At 42.8% G+C, this 24,093-nt stretch overlaps 1 protein-coding gene across 1 annotated transcript in view; it reads right to left on the bottom strand.

The window, feature by feature from the left end:
* Positions 1-24,093, bottom strand: part of CEPT1 (choline/ethanolamine phosphotransferase 1) — a 40,581-nt gene that overhangs the window by 5,352 nt on the left and 11,136 nt on the right. The window contains exons 2-6 of the mRNA XM_063452722.1: positions 15,213-15,588; positions 11,851-11,998; positions 9,415-9,556; positions 3,132-3,216; positions 555-686 (exon numbers count right to left, since the gene is read on the bottom strand). Coding sequence (XP_063308792.1) covers positions 555-686; positions 3,132-3,216; positions 9,415-9,556; positions 11,851-11,998; positions 15,213-15,551 — 846 coding nt within the window. The 5' untranslated portion in view covers positions 15,552-15,588. The remainder of the gene's footprint in view (positions 1-554; positions 687-3,131; positions 3,217-9,414; positions 9,557-11,850; positions 11,999-15,212; positions 15,589-24,093) is intronic.

A 24,093-nucleotide genomic window follows, 5' to 3' on the forward strand; every position in this document is an offset into this window, starting at 1 on the left:
ATGTTTCGTATCTACAATGCACTCACACACAAACATTAAACAGATTACTGCAGACTTATATGTGAGATTTGAAAAAGGGAAAAAGATGCTGTGATCTGGGAGGCAGGTTGTAGAGTGTGCAGAATAAAAGTGGCCAGGCAGGTTTAAATGCATCTGCCAGGGATGAGATAGCACTTGGTTGACGGGCAGACCCTAGAGACTAATGCAATGCTATATCTGTATGGTGTGGATTTGCAGCAGTGAAAAGAGGGTGCATAATGTGAAAAACTAAATGGGAGCACTGATAGCTGTCTGCCTCCAAACATGCACAACGTGTCTATAGTCTGATGTCTTCTGACCGATGCTTGGAAGCAGAGACTACAAGGTTTAGCAACAGGTAACGTTTCTGTGCTCTCATGGGAAACTGGATTTGTCTTACAGGGATTCACCCTGCAGCTAAGTTTGCAAAAGCTGTGTCTGTTCAATTTTCAAGAATGTAGAAGAACCCGCCCCCCCAAATAAATAAAGATCCTCTGCAGATAACACAACATACATGATTTTGAAAACAAACTTACTGCAATAGTGGATCCATTCTTCCCAACACCACCAGTAAATATAACTTGAAAATAATTTGTACATGAAAATATCGTGCCTGCAACAGTACAAAAGGCCGGAGCGAGCTTCAATGGAACATTAAGTATTGGTATCTAAGTGGAAGACATATGTAGCATTATTTAGAAAAACACCGTAGAAAACAATCAGGGTGTAAAGAGAAAGGAAAACAGAATATCTCCAATTAGAAAATTAGGGCTACATTAGACAGAATTTAGTTAGTTAAAAAAAACAATTAAATAAAATTACCACAGTACTCCCAGCTGATTTGGAAACTTGTTTACGGTTATGGTTATTTAGGTTTGGTTTTTGTGGATCCATAAATTGCTAGAACTTTAAATTGAGAGTGCAGAATGATATTATCAAACTACCATTCATTAAACTACAATTGAAGACCTTTAACACATACCTGCTTACACTCTGCTCTTTGCTACAACAGAAGTTTTATTAAAAAATGTTGAACTTTGCATAGGATTACATTATTCTTTTATTTCAATAAATAGTTGCTCAACTATTCTTGTAGTACATGTACATTGTTCGATTTCACACGTTGGTGTTATATTGAGTGTGTTCTATCCAAGTATTTTTTTTTTATTTTTTTTTAAGGTGCACTATAGTGTCCATCTTCCCTGCTCCCCCCTCTTCCCCACATAGTTTAACCTGTTAAAAACACTCACCTTATTCCGGCACCAAGGTCCCTTTGCGCTGGGTCAGTCTATGCCTCCTCCGATGTCAGCACCAATGGGGAACCTAATTCACATACACTGTGAGTTCCGTGTGCACAGTAGGCCCTCCCCAAAGGAAAGCATTAAATTAATGCTTTCCAATTGGGGATTTGAAGACACTGGGTGTTTTTATGCAGAGCACAATGCACATATGCAATAAAAATAAACATGTAAGCCCTGCTGTGACTCGACTCAACACGAGCTTCCAAGGTGTGTGGTTGGTCTGTTTAGCAGACATGACTCTGCTCACAGTCCAAACTTCCTTTGTACCAACATGAGGCCATAATGATGGTTGCCCATCGGTGGGTGGGTGGGAGGAGAGAACTTAGTGCCCTACCATCCGTGGTCAAAGGGTTGGGGGGACCTCTCCAGGCCAACCAGGGACTTTTAATAAATATAGAAGGGGTATTGACAAATCATTAGTCCCACTTTTCCTTAAAAGTCCCCTCCACATGTGGCTAGGAGTCCCTAAGCCAATAAAAAAAAAAAAAAAAAATCCTTCCTACCCAATCACCTTAATAAGTGAAAGAAGGTCCAATAAGTCATACTCATACTTACTATTAGATGTCTATAAGTCATACTCCCTTCAGAGAGTCTAATGTACACAAACATACACTTACCTTTGTTACTATATCTGTTATTGACTGTTTTTCCCATGATGCCAAATCATCTAGCATGATGAAATAGCATGGAAAAGTAAAGAGTCATATGTATGTTGTAGCTGTTAGATACTTAATTCCCCATCGTGTATAGACAGTCATAAGAAATTTTAAGTATGTAACAGCTAAAGTCATAAAAGTAAGTGATCACATATTTTGTGGATTTCATGTAATTTTTCTGTCTTTATGATGACAATGTATAATGGCACACTTTGCATATTAGATAGACCACTATCTCCCACATTAAATTACATACATTTTGTATTCCATAATTAGAACAGATATTTTTTTGATTCTCTTTTAGGATTAGCGCTCTTTACAAACGATTATGATAATTTACAATCTACTGTAAGGGGGCCAGTCCAAGTACCATAATGATTACAGTTCAATGTAAGCGTTATGGTGCAAAAGAGTCTGTTAGCACTGTTCCTGATTTTTCAAACAATAAGAGTGTGTACTGAGAAAAACCCAGACTACCCCCCAACTCAAGATACTGGCTCATGTTCAGCTCATTGATGATATGTAAATTGTAGTTCCGCATTATCAGTGTCAATTCTGTTCCAACTTCAATGGAAGGGGATAGTGTTGGGGGCAGATGTGTGCTATCAGCCTATAAATGCTGTCCAATAAATCTATATATGCTGAGACTTGATAAAGGCTCAGAGAGGAGTCAAAACGTGGTCTCCACTTCTTTGTTTCAAATAAAGACTGCCTTTTAGAAGAAACCTCATGTGTGCCTGGATATTTCTTTTCTTTCTTCATTTGAGGTCTTCATAGATTGGCCCTCCCTTTCTAGAGCTACCTGCAAGTAGTATTCCCCGCTCTTTTAGTGTGTGCATTTTACTCTCTCTCTCTTTTTTTTTTTTTAATATATAAATGCTGTCCAGGCTGAATGGAACTGATAATGTAGATGTGTAAATTGAAATTCCTCATTATCAAGGAAGCTTAAGAGGAGCCAATCTGGGTGTGCAGTGTATAGCCCTGTGTTTTTGCTTGTACCACTCAAAATAGTTTGACAAGAGGTACAGTACAAATACTGGAGGTGTAGTGGTTAAGGTGCTTCGTTTGCCCCTTTAATCTCATAAACTAAAAGTGATTTGGAATTAGATCATTTTACAAATTACAAACAATTAAAAGAATTTCTTTTTTAAATTACCATTGATTCCCACAAAGCAGGTCCACCAATCACAGCCAACAAATGCATAACTATTATGAAGATCTGCACTTCTGTGACATCAATTCTGATTATGTATAAGATGCCAGAAAAGGAGTGCCGGGAGGAAGAAAAACAAAAAAAGATATAACAGTTATTAAACAAATCTTGTCGACATGCTCATCATATAGAAAGTTAAAGAATCAATGTAAAAACAGTAAAAAAAATTATATATTTTTTTAAGTTTCATTCATTTGTACCACATTAGTAAATGTGGTGATAAAATACATATATTCTTATCGTCCCATATCTTAACATTCCGCACATAGCTAATTTGCTTTGTTTCTAATTAGACTCTTCCACGAAGCATTACTGACATCTTGTGGCTATTCATATTATTACAATACACCATTAAAATACAAAATCAACCATTTACCACAGCAGAATGCTTAACATTATATTATCACCCTGTGGTCTTCCATGCAAGCTCATGTGCACTCAACATCCTATTAGAAAATGCTGTACAAGCAGATGTGCACTTGTACATTACATGATCAGCACCGATTCCCTTATGAAGATGGAGATTAGCTCCATCTTACCTACATTGCCACTGGAGGCAGGCACTCTGCAGGGGACCGAGTACCTTTGCTAAACAGTAATTAAACCATTTAACATTGTTGTAGGACCTGGCGACCCTAGGCACCATACCCATGTGAATCAGTTAAAGTAGTTATGCTGCCTACAGTGCCCTTTTACATTTTAAGTATGAAGAGCAAAATTACTTTTTAAATTCAGAAAAATATATCACTAGCCTTTCCTTTTGTACTCCTTTGGAAGATCTGTGTGTAGCTCAAACTCTGGCAATCCTGAGTAACAAAGATAACTTCTGGTAGGCACACATTTAATTTATAAACAGTGCTGGCAGTTGCGCAAGCAATGAGGAGATTAAAAAGATATAATTATCACACTATCCCTTCCTTCTAAAGCTCGAGAAGCAATAGTTTGATGTGTGCCTGTTATCAAACAAGACAAGGAGATGGATGGATGGATCGATATAATGCCAAAATTCCAAAGTATAACAGTATGCAATGATACCTTTTTTTATTGGACTAACATATTTCAAAGACAAGCTTTCAAGAGTTTTCCTCTCTTCTTCAGGTTTGAAGCAATACTGCGTTTTCCTCTCTTCTCCAGACCTGTCCAGTCCAATAAAGAAGGTATCATTGCATACTGCAATACTCTGGTATTTTGGCATCTTGTCTACTGGACTAATATGGCTAATCCAATCTACACCAATATATAATATATATATCTCTCACGCTTTAATCAGCTACGACTGCAATGTCATTCGGAAAAAATATAATCTGATGATTGATCAAGCCAGTTTTGGCCTAGGCATGTTAGAATAGGCACTTCCTCGTCTATTTTTGATAATGTTCAGCAAAAACAGGAAACTTCAAAAGGCTATTTTGAAATAACAGGCCATACAGATATTGTATAGTATAGATAAATATCCTTCCTTCCAGAGACAGCTTTGAAAAGCCACTAATATACTGAAAGTGTAATACTGCCAGATGATACTCTATATTCATTAAATGGATACTGCGTTCCTCACATTCATACACACACTTTTTTTTTTTTTATATAATTATTATATACATAAAACCACTTGCCCTATTGTTTCCAGTTTCAGGAAAACCAAAGTAAATGATTCTCACTGTTAAGAAGAGTAACTTACCCCAACGGGTTATACCCGGGGAACAGCAGGGCTCGGGGGGGGCGCTCGGCGGCGGAGCATAGTCTTGCTGCACTAGCGACTCAAGGTAACCTCAAAGACTCTACAACATGACGACGCTAAAATTTACCTCCCTTAATGTAAACGGGTTAAACACACCGACCAAAAGACGCTTGCTAATGAGGGAACTGAAAAGACAAAAAACGGACATAGCTTTCATACAAGAATCCCACCTCCTGCGCTCAGCCCGGATCCAGTTGAAGGACCACACATACACCAGGGTGTATTCCTCCAGGGCCCTAGTAAAAAAGAATGGGGTAGAAATCCTCCTACACAAAAATTGCCCCTTTATAGCACAGTCGACAAAAGCGGACACGTCGGGAAGATATATAATCGTCTCAGGGACGATCCATGCTACCACATACCACCTCATTAACATTTATGCACCCAATCAGCCGGACCCAGGTTTCTGGGACCAAATACAAGCCTTAACCCAGGCCCTGTCACATGGCATCCTAATCCTAGGGGGCGACATGAACGCCACTCACTGCCCAACAGTGGACCGCAGCACCCCTACTGGGGGACAGAGGGCGCAAAGCACGAGGGGACAGGACAAACTCCTAACACAATTTATACAGCAGGCAACACTATTTGACCCCTGGAGGCTGCGGAACCCAGGAGTGAAAGATTACACGTTCTTCTCGGCCGCACACTCCACATACTCTCGCATCGACATGTTCCTGGTGAACCAAACCGGGATCCCGTGGGTGCAAACTGCACATATTAACCTCATCACTTGGTCGGATCATGCCGACATAGAACTCACCCTCAGGATCCCGGGACCTAAACCACCATGGAAATGGCGACTTAACAGCACACTCTTAAAAGACCCAGAGACGGAGAAGCACCTCAGGGAGGAAATTCTGACATACTTTAGAGAGAACGATCACCCAGAGCTGACCCAATCCACGATATGGGCCGCACATAAGGCGGTACTGAGAGGTACCCTAATAAAAATAGCTACCCGCAGAAAGAAACAGAGAGCTGAAACCCTCTTCGGGCTCCAAAGGGCACTGAGGGGGGCAGAGGCCAAACATAAACAAGACCCCACACCTCAGGGACTACACGACCTCAGGGAACTTCGACATAAAATCAGGTCAATAGCAGTAGAGGATCTGGGGAAAGACTTAGTTCGCAAAAAACGCTTCTACTACGAACGCTCTAATAAGATGGACACCTTGCTAGCTAGGGCGCTGAACCCCAAGCCCACCTACCATACCATTTCGGCCATTAAAAATAAACAGGGTCTAATAACCCAACACCCAGCGGAGATTAATCAGATATTCACAGATTTCTTTGCAAACATTTACAACCACTCACCAACACTCAACAGCGACAACGCGGACCATATAAAAGAAGTAGCAGACTACGTAGCTAGGACTAACATGCCGAGACTGGCCCCGGAAGCTCTACACACCTTAGGGACCCCAATAGATGAGGAGGAAATTAGTAAGGCGATCACAGACCTTAAGGGCAACAAGGCCCCAGGACCAGACGGCTTTGACGGCTCATATTATAAGATCTTTAGGGACGCATTGACGCCCAACCTAGTGAAAATGTACGCAGAATGGATGGAGGGTGGGTGCCCCAATTCAGACATGCTCACGGCTGACATAGCGCTTATACCTAAACCAGGGAGAGACCCAACCGAACCCTCCAACTATAGGCCCATTTCCCTGATTAACTTTGACGTTAAGATCTTCGCGAAGATTTTAGCCACAAGACTTAACCAACATCTGGGCATGCTGGTCCACCCGGACCAGGTCGGTTTTGTGCCAACGAGACAATTGTATGAAAACACCAGGAGGGGAGCAGACATCATATGGTGGGCGGTGAGATCTCGAACGCCTTCTCTGATCCTTTCCCTGGACGCAGAGAAGGCGTTCGATAGAGTGCAGTGGCACTACCTATTTGCACTTCTCGAACAACTACGGATGCCGGAAACCTTCATAAAGGGCATTAATGCCCTCTATGCCCAACCGAGGGCGCAAACCAAAGTGCCGGGAGCGACCCCGACCCCGTTCGCGACAACCAACGGCACGAGACAAGGCTGCCCCCTCTCCCCCCTACTCTTCGTCCTCTCGTTGGAGCCTCTCCTGCAGAGGATAAGAGAGGATGAGAACATCTCGGGTATACAGGTGGGAGGGGAGGAGTTCAAAGTCTCTGCATATGCGGACGACGTCCTGGTCACACTAACCAAACCTGCTCAATCCCTGCCTCGACTGGTGACAATACTGGAAGAGTACGGAAGCGTCTCAGGCTACAAAATTAATCTAGATAAAACGGTAGCCATGCCTATAGAAATGGACAAGGCAGGAACGGACAACATAAAAAACACCTACCCCTTCAAACTCACACGGTCAGACTTCAAATACCTTGGAGTAAAACTCACGGCAGACCCTGAGAGGCTATTCAGCGCCAATTACACGCCCACCATCCAGGCGCTCTGTAGGGACCTAGAAAAATGGCATGAGAGGCCCATATCGTGGATTGGTAGGATGCATGCAGTCAAAATGACGCTGCTCCCACGCATTTTGTTCCTATTTCAAGCCCTTCCAACTAAAGTCACCAAACAAAACCTACAAGTACTACAAACACACATAGACAATTTCATCTGGGCACAAAAAAGACACAGGATAGCTCGACAGACCCTATACCGACCTAAAGCGAGGGGTGGACTGGGACTCCCGAACCTCTATCATTACTACCTCGCAGCCCAACTGGCCCAGATAGTAGCATGGCATACACCGGAGGGCGCACACAGATGGGTCGACCTCGAGACAAAACTAATGCACAATGACCTCCCTCAATTTTGGATATGGGTACCAAAACAGGACCGACCTTCACTGCAAACATCTTGCCCAGCGATCCTCAACTCCGTTAGGATCTGGGACTTAACAGCCACCAAATTCGCCCTGACACATACACCCTCACCGCTGACTCCGTACCTACGGAACAAAGCGTTTGGGCCCGGGCTGAGCGCACGAGACTTCAGGGGATTAGAAAGCACAGGAATGCAAAGATATAAACATATGTACATAGGGGATTCCTTCAAATCCTTTGAAACCCTACAAACTATAGCACCCCTAACGACCAAGGACGTCTTCCGCCACATGCAGTTACGAGACTTTGCCAGACTCCCAAACATAAAGAAAGCAGCCCAGACCCCTATGACATTCTACGAACGACTATGCGACGCCGAAACAATCCAAAAAGGGATGATCACCACAATTTATGCTCAGCTCAGTGCCCCAGACAGAGGAGCCGCAGACCCAAATTACATACACCAGTGGGAAACTGATTTAGGGGGAGCAATAGAAGGAGAGGACTGGGTAGACATATGGGAAGTAACAGCAAAGACGTCAATCTGTGTGCTACAACAGGAGCAAGCATATAAAATGCTCATGAGGTGGTACACCACACCTGCCCAACTCTATAAAATGGGAAAAACAACGACAGACACATGTTGGAAGGGATGCGGGGGCAAAGGCACCTTCATCCACATGTGGTGGGAATGCCCAGAGGTGACCAAATTCTGGAAAAGTATCCAAACACTACTTCAAGAGGTCCTCGCACGACACATAGACCTAGATCCCTGGGCGATCCTCCTATCCAGACCTAATGACTGCCTTTCTAAAAAAGAACAACAACTACTAAATAAACTTACGCTGGCGGCTAGAAGGGCACTAGCACAAAAATGGCTACAGCCCACGGTCCCTACTGACAACGACGTGATAGTCAAAATCAAAGACACTTATCTGATGGACAAACTGACTGCTCAAGTCAGACATACAGAAAAATCATTCCAAAAAATCTGGCAACCATGGGAAATTTATGCCAATGAATGATTCCAAAATAACCGAGAGTCGCGGGTTGCGGCCCGGCGTGCTTCCGCCTGCCGGGCGCCCCAACGGGCACAGTACCCCCACCTCCCACTACCTCCCCCCCCCCCCCCCTCACCCGTAACTCCCAACCTACCCTATCCTACCCCCTTTCAGTACGACTGATCAGTACCACAGAGGGCTTGACATACCAGACAAGTACGACTACCTCAACTGGGTAGAATAATGCACTACGACGCAAAAGGCGATTAGTAACTGTGTTAGTATACAGAGCACTACCTCGCAAACACAGACACTCCACGCCCACCAGCAGATTGCCAGACCCAAATAAAGTTAACTGGTAAACGCGATACGAAATGTGGTACAGAACTTTAATAACCATGTTAATAGACACTTAGTTTTATTTTTTCTTTTATGGTATGTTTCATTTTGATACTTGGGCTACCAATGCCCGGACTATGGAAAACCAGCGCCGAGCGGCATAACCCTTTATACTCATGTATAATGACACGATATACATCATGTTAAAACACTGTATTACATGTACATGAAAGACCCCTGCGTGGGTCATCTACTGCATTTTTTTGATGCCGTTACGGATGCTGGAACAAAAATAAAGAATTAAAAAAAAAAAAGAAGAGTAACTTACATCCCAAAGCGCAGCGTTCCAGACACATATGTTTGCCAGTGAGCGCAGTAGAACATGAACATGCCCGCAAAGCAACAGAAGAACATCCAGTCTGGGTTTGTCCCGAGCTGTACTGCGATACAGGTCCCCAAAACCACAAACACTGAAGAAAAGCCAGCACAATGTTAAACATAAACACATTTCACACTGTTTTGGGAAAGCTGATAAAAAAGAAAATACACATTGCAGGGCAACATTAAAATCATTACAGTCTTTACAGAAACAGTGTGGCGATTAAACATTTGTGTTACATGCGATACTTTCTCGCAACAATTCACAAGTCTAATAAAAACACATCACAGGTAAAGAATGTGACAAAATTAGAACAAATGAAGAAATCACCACACTTATGAGTACTTTCAAGGAACCCAATTAGTAATTTCTTAGGGTATATGCCCTCATAGCGAGGGGAACAAAGTATTTGATCCCCTGCTGATTGCTGGGACATGAAGAACTGGAGTTTCCTTGGAGGTACAGGGTTTATATGGGCAGCAGGCGGGGTCTATTTTAAAAGATTCAAATTTGAGAGGGAGCTTCTTGTCCACAGCAGGAGTTCCATCCCACTTGTACAGTACTGCCACTATACGAGAGGAAAAAGTCAATTTCTAAAAAAAAAACAAAAAAAAAACTAAACCCATCATCAAAAAGCTGCAAAACTTTCAGATGCCTTCTTAAAACACACTTGCATGCTCAAAATGCAAGTTTAAATCCAGTTATAAAAACATTATGCACACTGCTTATTCAGAAATTGCAACACTATTGTAACTTCTGAATAAGCAGCATTTAGTAAAAATTAAAGGGACACTATAGTCACCTGAACAACTTTAGCTTAATGAAGCAGTTTTGGTGTATATAACATGCCCCTGCAGCCTCACTGCTCAATCCTCTGCCATTTAGGAGTTATATCCCTTTGTTTATGAACCCTAGTCACACCTCCCTGCATGTGACTTGCACAGCCTTCCATAAACACTTCCTGTAAAGAGAGCCCTATTTAGGCTTTCTTTATTGCAAGTTCTGTTTAATTAAGATTTTCTTATCCCCTGCTATGTTAATAGCTTGCTAGACCCTGCAACAGCCTCCTGTATGTGATTAAAGTTCAATTTAGAGATTGAGATACAATTATTTAAGGTAAATTACATCTGTTTGAAAGTGAAACCAGTTTTTTTTTTCCATGCAGGCTCTGTCAATCATAGCCAGGGGAGGTGTGGCTAGGGCTGCATAAACAGAAACAAAGTGATTTAACTCCTAAATGACAGTGAATTGAGCAGTGCAATTGCAGGGGAATGATCTATACACTAAAACTGCTTTATTTAGCTAAAGTAATTTAGGTGACTATAGTGTTCCTTTAAGCCAGAGTGCCTTTTATTTCATTAAACGTAGCTATTATATAAAATTCCTATTCTATATATGTTCTGCGGCTTGCCTGCCATTCACACATGGCAGTTCCCCTACACAATAAGCATCTACCTCTAAAGGGCGGACATTGGTTGGATGTTGGGGAGTTGATATGGAATAAACACCAATTAAAATTTACTGGTGCTGCAATGTCCACGATTTCTTTGGGAAAGGGTATTTGAAATCACTGTATACATACTTTAAACTCCTTAAGTTTAATTATCATCTACAGTTCTTCCTCGGGCTTGTTAATATATAATGATGCTCTTTTAATCTTGGAACGCACAGTCTACACTACTGGTGCCATGCAAAATTAATCACACATGGATGAACTGAACTTGTATTGCAGATCTCTCCCCCACCTACAGATGCTATGATAGATAATTGATGCTCCCCTGAATATTGTACACTCTTACCTACTGACAGATCTAATCCATGCTCTCCCCCCAGTGATCCTTGTAACCTCCTATCTGACAGCTCCCATGATTCTATCCCCTCCCCCCCCATCTCGCACACTGATAGCTCTACTTATCCCTCTTACCTACCTACTGACAACTCACCTGATCCTTGTACCCCATACATACATGTGAATGATGCGAGTTGCATTATGATATGTACTATTACACTTGCTTTTCTGTATTCACAGATGCAGATAAGCAGTTTGTCACTATTGTTTCCCTACCTCCCAGCACCTTAGCTGTTATGTTTGCAAATGTCATGAGCGTTCACATGAACAAGAACTAGAATGGGACATAAGCAGGGAATTGGGAGTGGAATAGGAGGGTAAGAGGCAGGGTTGAGAATGCTAAAGAAAATCCCCTAGCTTAAAGGTGTGCCAGAAAAAGCAAACAGGCACGGTTTATAGTAAGTTTATAAACATTTACAAACTTTTCTTGGTTTATTTTAGTTTTTAGATTTGTGTAAAAGTGTTTGCTAAAATTGTCAAGTGATGCATGTCCTTTTAAGGTTAACAGTTACATTGTGCAGTCACATAGTTGTTACCTGTAGACAGAGAGTCACAGCCGTGATCAAAAAGCTCCCCCAAAGGAGTGCTGCTGTTGGTTCTTCTTGCTTGCTTCCCGTCAATGGCATCCAATGACTGGTATATAAACAGGCCGATGGCACAACAGATATAAGTCCACACAGGGGCCTGAAATAGCAGTAAATTCACTTGAGATAACAACATAAGAAATTAAAGATGTTGTACAAAAATAAATTCTCCTTGTATGAAGACACTTTACGTAGTGAGAGAACCTCTGCTGCTGATGGAGATATGTGATGGCCTGTTTAAGGAGTCAGCAGATCACTACTTTAAAGGGACACTATAGGCATTGAAGTAGTCTTGGACAGTGTCCCTATTGCCCTTAGTCCTGCAATGTAAAACTTTGCAGTTTTAGAGAAACTGCAATGTTTACATTGCAGTACTAAGACAGCTTCTAGTGGCTTGCTACCAGACAGGCACTAGAGGCGCTCCCTGCTTGCTCGGAGACTTTTGGTCGCCTGATGCGTTAAAGAAATCCCCACAGGAAAGCACTAAAGCAATGCTTTCCTACGGGGAGGGCCTAATGCTCTCCGCACATGTGCATTAGCTCTCCCTGTTGGATGACGCCAGAGGAGGCGCAACGCCGAAGGAAAGCAAACCTGGATAAGGTGGGCTAATAGAGGGTTTTGGATGGAATCAGGAGGCAGAGGGAGCTATAGTGCTAGAAAAACAGGTTTGTATTCCTAATACAAACCTGTTTTATAGTCTATAGCAGGGGTAGGCAACCTTTTAGCAGCACTGTGCCGATATAGGGTTGTGATGTCCCGTAGCGTGCCGATCCTATTTTTTTATATTGAGGTGTGTATGCTGCCGTATTCTGCTTGTTATTGTTACTGTAATTGCTTTGTATCGTTGTATTTGTGCGTATATGAGCTATTATATTGTATATGTTCATTACTAGTTTATGGTATCGTGTATAATACATATGAATGTGGGCTGTGTATGAGGGCTGCTTGTGGAATTGTCAGTGTGGATGGATACGTCACATTGTGTGTTTGGTAGTGTGTGGGGGCTGTTTGGGGTATTGCATGTGAGAGGCTGCATGTGGGGTTGTGTGCATGTATGTGGATTGTTAGTGGTGTTGCGTTTGTGGGTATTGTGTGTTGTGTGTGTGTGTGTGTGGGCTGTTCATATTATTTGTATGAGGGCAGGGTTATTCTGCATTTCTGTGTATATCTAGCAGTGTGGGTGGGTTCCCTGGGTTCCAGTGGGGACCAGGCTGGCCAGCTACAGGTCAAGGAAAGGAGCTGCGATAGCTGTCGAGAGCTGCTCTACTACAGTGTGGATTCCCATTCACAAGTGCTGGGAGGAAGTGATCTGAGATCACTTCCTCTATGTGCTGCAATGCATAAATTGAGGATTGTCCTTCACCACCTCTTCGTACTAGGAAATATCTGAAGTTTTACTGGGACTCCTGATATGCCAGAGTGCGTTTGGCGCTAGCAGCCTTGAGTGCCGTGCAAAGACACCTCGAGTGCCGTGCATGGCACTAGTGCCATAGGTTGCCTACCCCTGGTCTATAGTAAAGTATACCTTTAATAATAATATTGAATTAAACGAGTTCAAATGTGCAAAATAAATTGGCCAAAAGGTAACCCATTTGCATGCACAAGCTACTTTAATAGATTAAAATTTATTTTACAGCATTTACAAATGTATATTTTTATTATAAAAAAACAAAAACAAAGTGCTGTATAAGCAAAAAAACATTTTATATTTTGCTTAGACTTCCATCCACAAGGCGTTTTGAGCACTTGAGTTCCACAATACATGCAAGCAATGAATGTAACAGTGAGAGACGAGAAATAAAAATGAGAAAAGGGAAGTGATATGGAGGAAGAGAAGCGAACGTGGACACAGAGGGGAAATGGTCATGAATGAGGAGAGGAAGTGACAAAATCATATGGTTAGGGATTTTAACGTGATTTGGCCAGTGGAACGTGGTGCATATGGTAATGTATATCTTCATTTAAATACCAACAATTCTCCCACCCTGGATTCGCACACTGAAAGCCCCCACAAACACATCCCAGCATTCATCTAGAGCAGCAGTGCCCAACCCAGTCCTCAAGTACCCCCTACCAGTTCAGGATTTAGGGAGTTCCCTGTTGTGTGTCAAGTGTTTTTTTGTTTTTTTTCCTAAAAACACCTTATTATTATTATTACTGTTATTTATATAGTGCCAGCATATTCCGTAGTGCTTTACAATATTATCAAAGCGGGAGATTTAACAATAAATGAGACAATTACAAAATCTTACAGGAACAATAGGTTGACTAGGCCCTGCTCAAACAAGCTCACAGTCGATAGGAGGTGGGGCAAAAAAACAAAACGGGACAGGAGGTAGACTGGGTAGTTCCTAAATCATGGACTGGTAGGGGATACTTGAGGACTTAGTTGGGAACCACTGATCTAGAGCACAGAATTAACAAAGACAGACACTTAAGCCTCAACTATATATATACCTGCATACAAATGCAGAGACACTCAGCGCTGTTAACATGACACACAAGAACAAAATGCAGCTCTGGAGTGGAGTGGCAAATAAAGTGTAGACTTGGTTAGTAGCTTAGGTTTGCACAAAGTTGTTGATGTAAACACTTCCTGTGAGACTGCTTAAAACACTTTTTAAAAAGCCACCATTTCTCCTTTTTGTTCTCGATGTTCCACAGATCTAATGGACCATGAACTGAATATCCAGTTATATTTATCTTGTAACATATATAATGTAAAGGGGATATACATTATAACTTTACAAAAACATATAAATAAGTAAAAACGATTGTATGGAATGTAAATCACCCAAAACACATGCTAATCACCTCAACTAAGTATGCTCTTTGCATGGTTTAGGGCAAGGAGGACAGCTTTTTTTTTTTTTTTTTAATACATGTAAAGCAGATCTGTCACTTTTCAGTATTTCATAAAAAACACTCTTAACTTCGACGGCACCTCGGCCCCACATCAGAATTGTCACTTTCGGGGGCCTTTGCTAAATATGCAAAGAGCTCCGAAACTAAAGTGACAGCTCTGCTTTAAATAATTTGTGAAAACAAAAGGCCACAGAATCAAAAATATTGGGCAACAGATGTATTCATGTCTTTTAATGAAGGAAACTGCTCTAGCCCAAAACAACATATCCTACAAATGTATCTGTATAATTTTAATGCAAAATCTGCATAATGTACTAAATATATGGTCAACTGTAGCCAAATACCCCTTTAATATGAAACAGGGAAAATAAACAATTAAAAGAAAGAGAGAATAATAATAATAATAATAATAATAATATTTAAAAAAAGGAGAACAAAAAACATCTTACCGTTTCTGTGGCCGTCGGACAGTAATAAACTAAGACTACTGTGGTAAGGATGTTGATTAAAAGTCCAACTATTGTAATGAGATTTGGTGCAATCCATGTTGGAACTCTGACAACCAACCATTCCCAAAATCCTTGCATTAATGGCTCTAGGAGGGATTTCCCACAACTATTATAGCGATGCTCTTCTAATCTTTTTAACTGGTGGCGGGACAGTGGGGGAGACGGTAACTCTATGAACTTGCATAGTACACATGGTTTTTTGATGGGATGTCCACAATTTGAGGTAACGTCTGAGTTGAGCTCCCCACATCTTCTCTTGGCTGATCTCGGTCCACTCATTGAGATTCGATTTCAACAACAACAACAACAAAAACACCTGGAGGCACAAAATTAAGAAGGTTAATTTTGTGAAGTCACAATTTCAACCTTTACATTGTAACTAATCTACATCAAGGATATGAAAAAAATAAAAGTGGTGTAAGATATCAAATATTTCTAGTTTCAAGATACTGGCAAAGAAGGAAACACAATAACTAGTTTTTGTATATCTACTTACTGCCCTTTACGTATACCTTTACTGTGCTATATGGAAAAATACACATTCAATTGATATGTCAGGGAAAAATACAAAGACTTCAAAATGTATAGTCCACCTTTATCATGGTGCTGTTGCAGTAGGCCTGTACTTCATGGAATAGTTTTCTTACGGCATCATAACCTGTAAGCCCTAGACCAGGGGTAGCCAACCTACGGCACTAGTGCCATGCACGGCACTTGAGGTGTCTTTGCACGGCACTCAAGGCTGCTAGAGCCAAACAGGCTCTGGCCTATCAGGAGTCCCAGTGAAACTTCAGATATCTGGTAATACGAAAATGTGGTGAAGGACAATCCACAATTTATACATTGCGGCACGCAGAGGAAGTGATCTCAGATCACTTCATTCCAGCACTTGTGAATAGGAATCCACACTGTGGTAGAGCCGCCCGCAGCTGTTGTTGCAGCTCCTGTCCTTGACCTGTACCTGGCCAGCCTGGTCCACACTGGAACCCAGGGAAGCCACCCACACTGCTAGATATACACAGGAATGCAGAATAAGCCTCCCCTCATACAAATAATACGAAGAGCCCAAACACAACACACAATCCGCACAAACTCAACACCACTGACCATTCCTGACGCACACGATTAAAGCTCAGAAAAGCATAATACAGCATACAAGATACTTATAAGCAATGGTTTAGCTTATGTTTAACGTAAAAAAATTAAAAAAATGAGGCATCACTATTCTGAAACTGTACTGTTATGCCAATACCGATGTAACTACCCTTTGATGTAACTTCCCGGTACGTTTCCCATATTTTTTCTTCTGTACCCCATCATATATGCCTTAAATAAAAGAAAGATTGACAAAAAAAAAAAAAAAAAACACCACTGACAATCCACATACATGCACACAACCCCACATGCAGCCTCTCCCATGCAATACCCCAAACAGCCCATACACACATACATACACTACCAAACACACAATGTGACATATCCATCCACACACACACACACACACACACAATTCAACAGACAGCACCCATACACAACCTACCTTCATAGGTATTCTACACGATACCACAAACTACTCATGAACATATACAATATAACAGCTCATATACGCACAAAATCCAAAGCAACTGCCATATAAGTAACACAAGCAGAATACAGCAACATCCACACCTCAATTTGAAGAAATAGGACCGGCACACTACGGAACATCAAAATCTTATTTCGGCACAGTGCTGCTAAAAGGTTGCCTACCCTTGCCCTAGACAGTGTGCGAATATTCCAGGAGACCAGCTCTTTACAAAATGCAGAAAAAAATATGTCTGATCACTATGCAAAGGTCATTGGTGTTTAGATAACCATGTGTCCTAGCTTGACAATTTTGTTTGGAATCTAGGAGCCAGCTAAAAAAGTTAGGAGCCAGTCATTTTCAACGAGAAAATGCAATTCTTAAAGGGACACTGTAGTCACCAGAACCACTACAGCTCAATGTAGTTGTTCTGGTGTCTATAGCCTGTCCCTGCAGGCGTTTCAGTGTAAACACTGCCTTTTCTATGAAAAGGCAGAGTTTACATTGCTGCTCAGTAACACTCAGACGGCCACTAGAGAGTCCTGGGTCACTGCTGCACCACATGCAGCACCCAGGTTGAGTGCCTCCAAGCTCTGCATGGAGGTGCTGCATGTTCCTCATAGAGATTAATTAATTTAATGCATCTTGATAAAGAGATGTGGATTGGTACATTTGCTGCGCATGCACAAAATCCTCCCAATGCCTTCCCTAAGGTAAAGCATTAGCTTAGCTGAGATCATAAAGATTGATAATCTCAGCCATGGCAAAACAGGCACGGCGTGGGACCGCTGACAACAGGCTTGCACGTACACACACTCTCACTCACTAACTCTGACAGGCTCCCACACACTTACATTTTTGTTTTAATTGAAACTCACTCAGCCTCCTTACCTTTGGGAGAGCTGGTGGGTCTTCTCTCTTCCTGTGTGCGAAGGAGCAGTACTCTGCCTGTAGCCCCTATTTGCTCCCTCGCGCTCTGTAATGATGCCGGGGCTGGAATGCAGGCAGAGTATTGCTCCCTCGCACGCCGCCCACAATGCTCCTCAAGGCAGCCGTCTGCCTCCACGCTTCTCCAATATTCCCCGTGACGGCTGCCCTCAAAGCTCTTTCGGCTGCCACACTAACTAGAGAGCTGGCAAATCCCGGGCGCCAGGGCAAACTTTATAGTTACCGTGGCGACCTGGCACCTGGGATTTGTTGAGCCCTGTCCTAGCTAAACCTGCTTGGATATTTTTGTTAAGATGTATGTATAGAGTACAAGTTCTTTTGCACAAAGAAGAAACATGTAGCAAGACTTTAAAGGAACGCTATAGGGTCAGGCACATATAAAGAGTTAAAAAAACATGCTCCCTCTGTCTTAAATAACTAGAAAACTCAGCTTATTTCCAGCGCCACAAGAGTCAGGCAGCACTGGCACCGCCCTCTTGACTGACTTATTCACAATCGGTGACCTCAGTCAAGGAGGCATGATATGGGCAGGGTCAAACAGATGGAGATGCATTGAATCAATGTATTTCTATGAGGAAGGTTCAGCATCTCCATGCAGGGGGTGGAGACACTGAATGTCCTTGCTGCACATTATGCAGCACTGCCCCAGGAAACTCCTATCTAAAAACATTGTTCTACAGCGACAGCAATGTTTACATTGTATGTTTAAAAGGCCTCTAGAGGCCATCAGACTAACAGCCATTAGAAGCGCATACATCTAAATAGCCAAGTACAACTCGCAAACACACAAAGACCATTTAGTTGGCATAGCATGGCATTTTGTCAGATGTTCACTAGCCTTCCAATGCTTTCCTATGAGAAAGATCATCAAGATGAATGTTATTAACCACGGAGGTGGAGTGGCAAAAAGGAGACTGGCATATCTAGGGCTGAAAAATAAGTAAAACTTACCTTTCAAACACTCACACTGCGGAGAGAGTCTCTAATATAGCTAGATACAGGTTTGTATTCCTAATGCTATAGTGTTCCTTTAATAAATATACCACTTTTCTCGTTCCATGAACCTGTATTTTAAAGTATGGGACTCTTTTATAAAAAACTAGGTTTAGTTACAAAGCAGCAAGTTGAAGTAAACTGTAAAACAAACTGCAAAATACAATCCAAAATAGCCAAGCTGTGAGTATCTCTTTGCCAATTTTTCCAAATCAGTACTTTTTGCCTAAATTTAGCAATTTATTTTTCAATTCTAAACTCAAGTATAATGAACACAAAAAAATGCGATGACAAAAAGTGACCTTTGTCCAATGAACTGCATATGTGCAGTGGTGTATTCTGGTTTTGTGCTGCCCTCGGCATGACAAAACTCAGCCCTCCCCCCCCCCTCCCTGATGCTCTCTAAATACACATACACACACACACAGTCACTAATAGACATGCATACACACTAACAGACAAACACATACTAACACATTCCCTAAGAGACACCTACACACACACACACAGGGCATTTGCCTTGGGCGGCACTTTCATGATGGCGTCATAAAAAGCCGCCCTGGCAAATGCCTTGCAAGCCTCTTGTCCTGGGGGGCCCAGTAGCTGGCCGGCTGGCCACCTCAGGGTCCCCCCGAGGATGGCAGTGGCAGCACTTTCCGGGCGGGCGGCAAGGGAGCACTGATCCTCCTGTTCAGCTCCCTCGCGCGCAGTGATGCCGGAATATGACGCAGCGCAGGAGCTGAAGAGGAGGATCAGGGCTCCCTCGCCGATTGCAGTGACCGGCCGGCCGCACAGCAACCCCACTGGATTCCAGGGAAAGCGAGAATCCAACCCAGCACTCCAAAAGGTAGGGAGGATGGGGGATCGAATAAAAAAAAAAATACATGAATGTGTTTGTGTGTGCGCGTGTCTGTTAGTGACTGTGTTAGTATTTGTGTCTGTTAGGGACAGCGTGTGTATGTTGTCTGTCAGTGAGTGTGTATCATGTCTGTCAGTGATTGTGTATGTGTTAGCTGGTGTATGCGTGTCTGTCAGTGAATGTGTGTGTGTCTGACACTGAGTGTATATGTGTCTGTCAGTGAGTGTGTATTTAGAAGGCGGGGGGGACAAGAGACAGGCAAGGCATTTGCCAGGGCGATTGGGGTGCGGCTTTTCTGACGCCCAAGGCAAATTCATTGTCAGCCTCGTGGTAAATACACCCCCTGCCTATGTGGACTTGCTGGGTTAAGCACCTACAGCCCTGTGGGATTGTAACGGATCCCAGCTCTCCCGATGTCAGCGGGACTGCCCCTATTCCAGGGTCCATTCCCGTTTTCCCAAGTTTTACCCTGGTGTCCTGCTTTTGGGGACACTAGGAAAGTCTCCAGAAAGCATAGTGTGAGCTTATAGTTAGACATGCTCGCACAATGCTATGGGCACTAGGACATACAGGGACATTAAGAGGAGGCTGATGTTGGGAAGAGGAAAGGGGTATTGATATCTGTAGAGACATATTATGGTTGCTCGGTGTTCTAATTTACCGTAATTACAGAATAAAAGTCCATATATAAAGTTCCACTTTTAAACAAATCATATAATCCCCCTGCAGTATAGCACAACCAGTTCACACAGACAACCACCGATTATTATTAAATATTGTTTTGCTTCAATACATTAATAGGGATTATAACTGAGCTTTATAAAAGCAAGGTCACAACACACCTCCAGCTTTTTCTCATTTCTAAGACTAAAAAGTCATCAATATTGTACTACTTTACCATTTGTAATTTTATTGCATTGCAAGTCAGAAACAAACACAATAATAGATAAATTACTATTACCAGGTCTCAAAATGTCCACTCTTCCTCCCATCATTGGAGAGTGGAAATTGAGCCCTGGTGTAGTGTAAGATTACCCACTCTACTGGAGATGTGAGTTCAGCTGTACTTTTTCTGCTAGTGAGCTACCGGTATCACCAGGGCTTGACAAATTTGCTTTGAATCTAGGAGCCAGCTAAAAAAAAAAAGTTAGGAGCCAGATTTTTTTTAAACTTACATAGCTTTATATTCAACGACAAAAATACAGTTCTTAAAGGGACACAATAGTGGTTCTGGTGTCTATAGCCTGTCCCTACAGGCTTTTCAATGTAAACACTGCCTTTTCAGCATTTTGCAGCCAATTCTATGGGAAAACATTGGATTGGCAGAGATCATCAAGCTTGGGGAGACCAGCACGGCAAAAAAAAAAAAAAAAGTGCATAAATACACCATTCCCTTGCGAACGGAAGGGGTCTGGTAACTTAAACACACACAGCACACCACACCACACGACACACACACACACACACCACGACAGAGACACAGACGCCATGATAGAGAGCCTCATACACATTATTGCTTGTATTGATACCTGTGGGGTCCAGTGGGCGACCGGCTGGGGGATTGTGCAGACGGGCAGCATGCTGGGGAACATGCAGGCGAGCCACAAGTTGGGGGATTATGAAGGCGGATGGCATGCTGAGCGTATTGCGGCGAGGGTCCCTGCTCTGCTCCTTAGCACGCCGCTTAGTGAATCTGGGGCCAGAATATGACTACCCCCAGCATACAGCTCCTGCCTATATGATCTCTCCCCCCCCCCCCCCCCCCCCCCCAGCATGCCGCCCGCCTCCATAATTCTCCACCAGGCCCCCGCTGGGCTCACAGATCCCAGGCGGTAAGAGACCTGGGATTTGTCGAGCCCTGCTATATAGAACTGTAGGAATATGCAGTATATCACACCCCAGCTTTAGACGCCAGAGATAAGGCTACCACCTTTTCACAATATTAAGCAAACAAGAAGGAAAAGAGAGGCTGTGTAAAAATTGAAGTAAAGGAAAAAGTGAGATGAAGGGATATTGACACATCCTTACACATCTTCAACATCACAATTGCAGTCATGTCACTATGTGGCGGGAGAGAGCAACTTCTTTAAACCCACTCATTTTTTCCCCCGCTGGCACCCCCATATTAAAGGAACACTATAGTCACTAAAATAACTTTAGATTAATTAAGAGGTTTTAGTGTATAGATCATGCCTCTGCAGTCTCACTGCTCAATTCTCTTCACTTTAGGAGTTAACGATCACTTTTGTTTCTGCATTTGCAGCCCTAGCCACATCCCACCCTGGTTGTTACTGACAGTCTGCATGAAAACAAAATGGTTTCATTTTCAATCAGATGTAACTTACTGTAAAAGTTTATCCTGCTCTGTAAAATGAGCTTTAATGACACAAAGGAGGCACCTACAGAGTCTAGCAAGCTATTAACAGAGCAGGAAAGAATACATTCTAAAACAGAATTTGCAATAAGGGAAGTGTAAACATTAGATGACTCTTTACGGGAAGTGTTTAGAAAGGCTGTGTAACATGCAGGGAGGTGTGCCTAGGCCTGCATAAACAAAGTGATTCAACTCGTAAATGACAGAACTGAGCAGTGAGACTGCAGAGGCACAACCCATACACAAGCACGGCTTCATTAAGCTAAAGTGGTTTTGGTGACTTGAGTGTCAAAAAATACCAGCACAAAAAGAAAAAAACATGTGCCCATGTACCTGACAGTCCATGCTGCAGTCAAAAATGACATAAAAAACAAAATTACATTTAAAGTTTGAAAATGTTTTAGGTCAGGACTATAGATCAGTCTTTGAAATTCTGAGCTCTGTTTTGGCACATCTTTACCTACCATCAAAATTACATTATTGACAACAAGGAGATAAACCCCTGGGCAATACAGTCAAGGTGACAGGAAAAACCGCTGAAAGCATTTGTCACAATGTCCTGGGACATTTTCATTAGGCCAGCAATTCAATCAGCTATTTATATCTGCCTGCGCAACTGTAGTATACCAGTCTCCAAGCATGTGTCACTGTTGGTGGCTTAAATTGTTATATGAGAGAAATCTTAAGAATACAAAGCTATATTACTAACATTATAGGAACCCTCTGCCACCCTGCCCTTGACTCCAACTTCTCTTCCCCCTACAATATAAGGGTTTAAATTAATAAAAAAATCTTTTTCACTTACTTGATTCTAGCGTCAATGTCCCTCAGCACTGGGTTTGGCATCGTTTTTGCCGACAGACGGTGGGGGAAGCTAATGCACATGCACGGCACGCGCTGAGCGAGAATTAGGCCTTCTCCATAGGAAAGCATTTACGCAAAACTTTCCTATGCAATGTGTGAGGACATCCAGCTTTGTTTCGTATGGAGGTGGGACAAGCCACGGCGAAACCAGCACGGGGTGTGAAAAAAGGTGAGTAAAAACACAGATGTGATCAGACACACTGCGAGGGAGCAGTAATCTACCCGCGTTTCCTCTCTGCTCCTTGTAGTGATGCCAGGGCCGGAATGACGTCATATTCCGGCTCTCGCCATCATTAAAGCGCGAGGGAGCAGAGAGGAGCTGCAGGAAGATTACTGCTCCCTCGCACGCTGCATCAGAAGACCACCGTGATGCTCCCCAGGGCGGGCAGCCAGTCAGCTACAACGCTCCTTGAGCTTGTCGTCTTCATACCGCCCAGGGCAGGAGGCTAGAACACTTGCTGAGTCGGCCGCCTCAATGCTCCCGCGGGTGGGCATTCGGCTCTGTTTGCCCAACCGGCAAAATTTCTAGTCGCCATGGCAACCAGGCATCTAGGATTTGTCGAGCACTGCTATAGTGTCCCTTTAAAGGGATACTGTAAAGTATCTAAAAATGACACCAAAAAAAATAAAATAAAAAAAAACATTACAGCTGAAATTCCCACACAGTGAAAAGATATACTAAAAGATAAAGTAAGGGATACTTTGTTTTACATTTTTCCTACACTTTTTTTTGGTCTAGCCATCACTAGAGACTATCCTTCACAGATCTCAGTGTTTTACTCTTGCGCATGCGCAAGAGTGCATCGCTGACGTTGGCTCCTGGCAGCTGAAGCAGACCAGATGGAAGAAGATGGTGGCTGCCATGAGGATCAGATAAGTGTAAATCACCTTCCCCTGCACCTTTCTAGTACAACACTGCCAAAAAAGAAGTCTCTGTTGGAGGTCTTTGCAAATTAAAGGGACCCTGTAGGCACCCAGACCACTTCTGCCCATTGGAGTGGTCTGGGTGCCAACTCCCACTACCCTTAACCCTGCAAGTGTAATTATTGCTGTTTTTTTTAAACTGCAATAATTACCTTGCAGGGTTAAGTCCTCCCCTAGTGGCTGTCTATTAGACAGCCACTAGAGGGAACTTCCTGCTCTATAGCACAGGTTTTCTGTGCTAGAGCGTCGCTGGATGTCCTCACGCTGTGTGAGGACCAGGACCTCCAGCGTCGCT

This window comes from Pelobates fuscus, chromosome 1 (assembly GCF_036172605.1).
Source record: "Pelobates fuscus isolate aPelFus1 chromosome 1, aPelFus1.pri, whole genome shotgun sequence".
Lineage (NCBI taxonomy): Eukaryota > Metazoa > Chordata > Amphibia > Anura > Pelobatidae > Pelobates > Pelobates fuscus.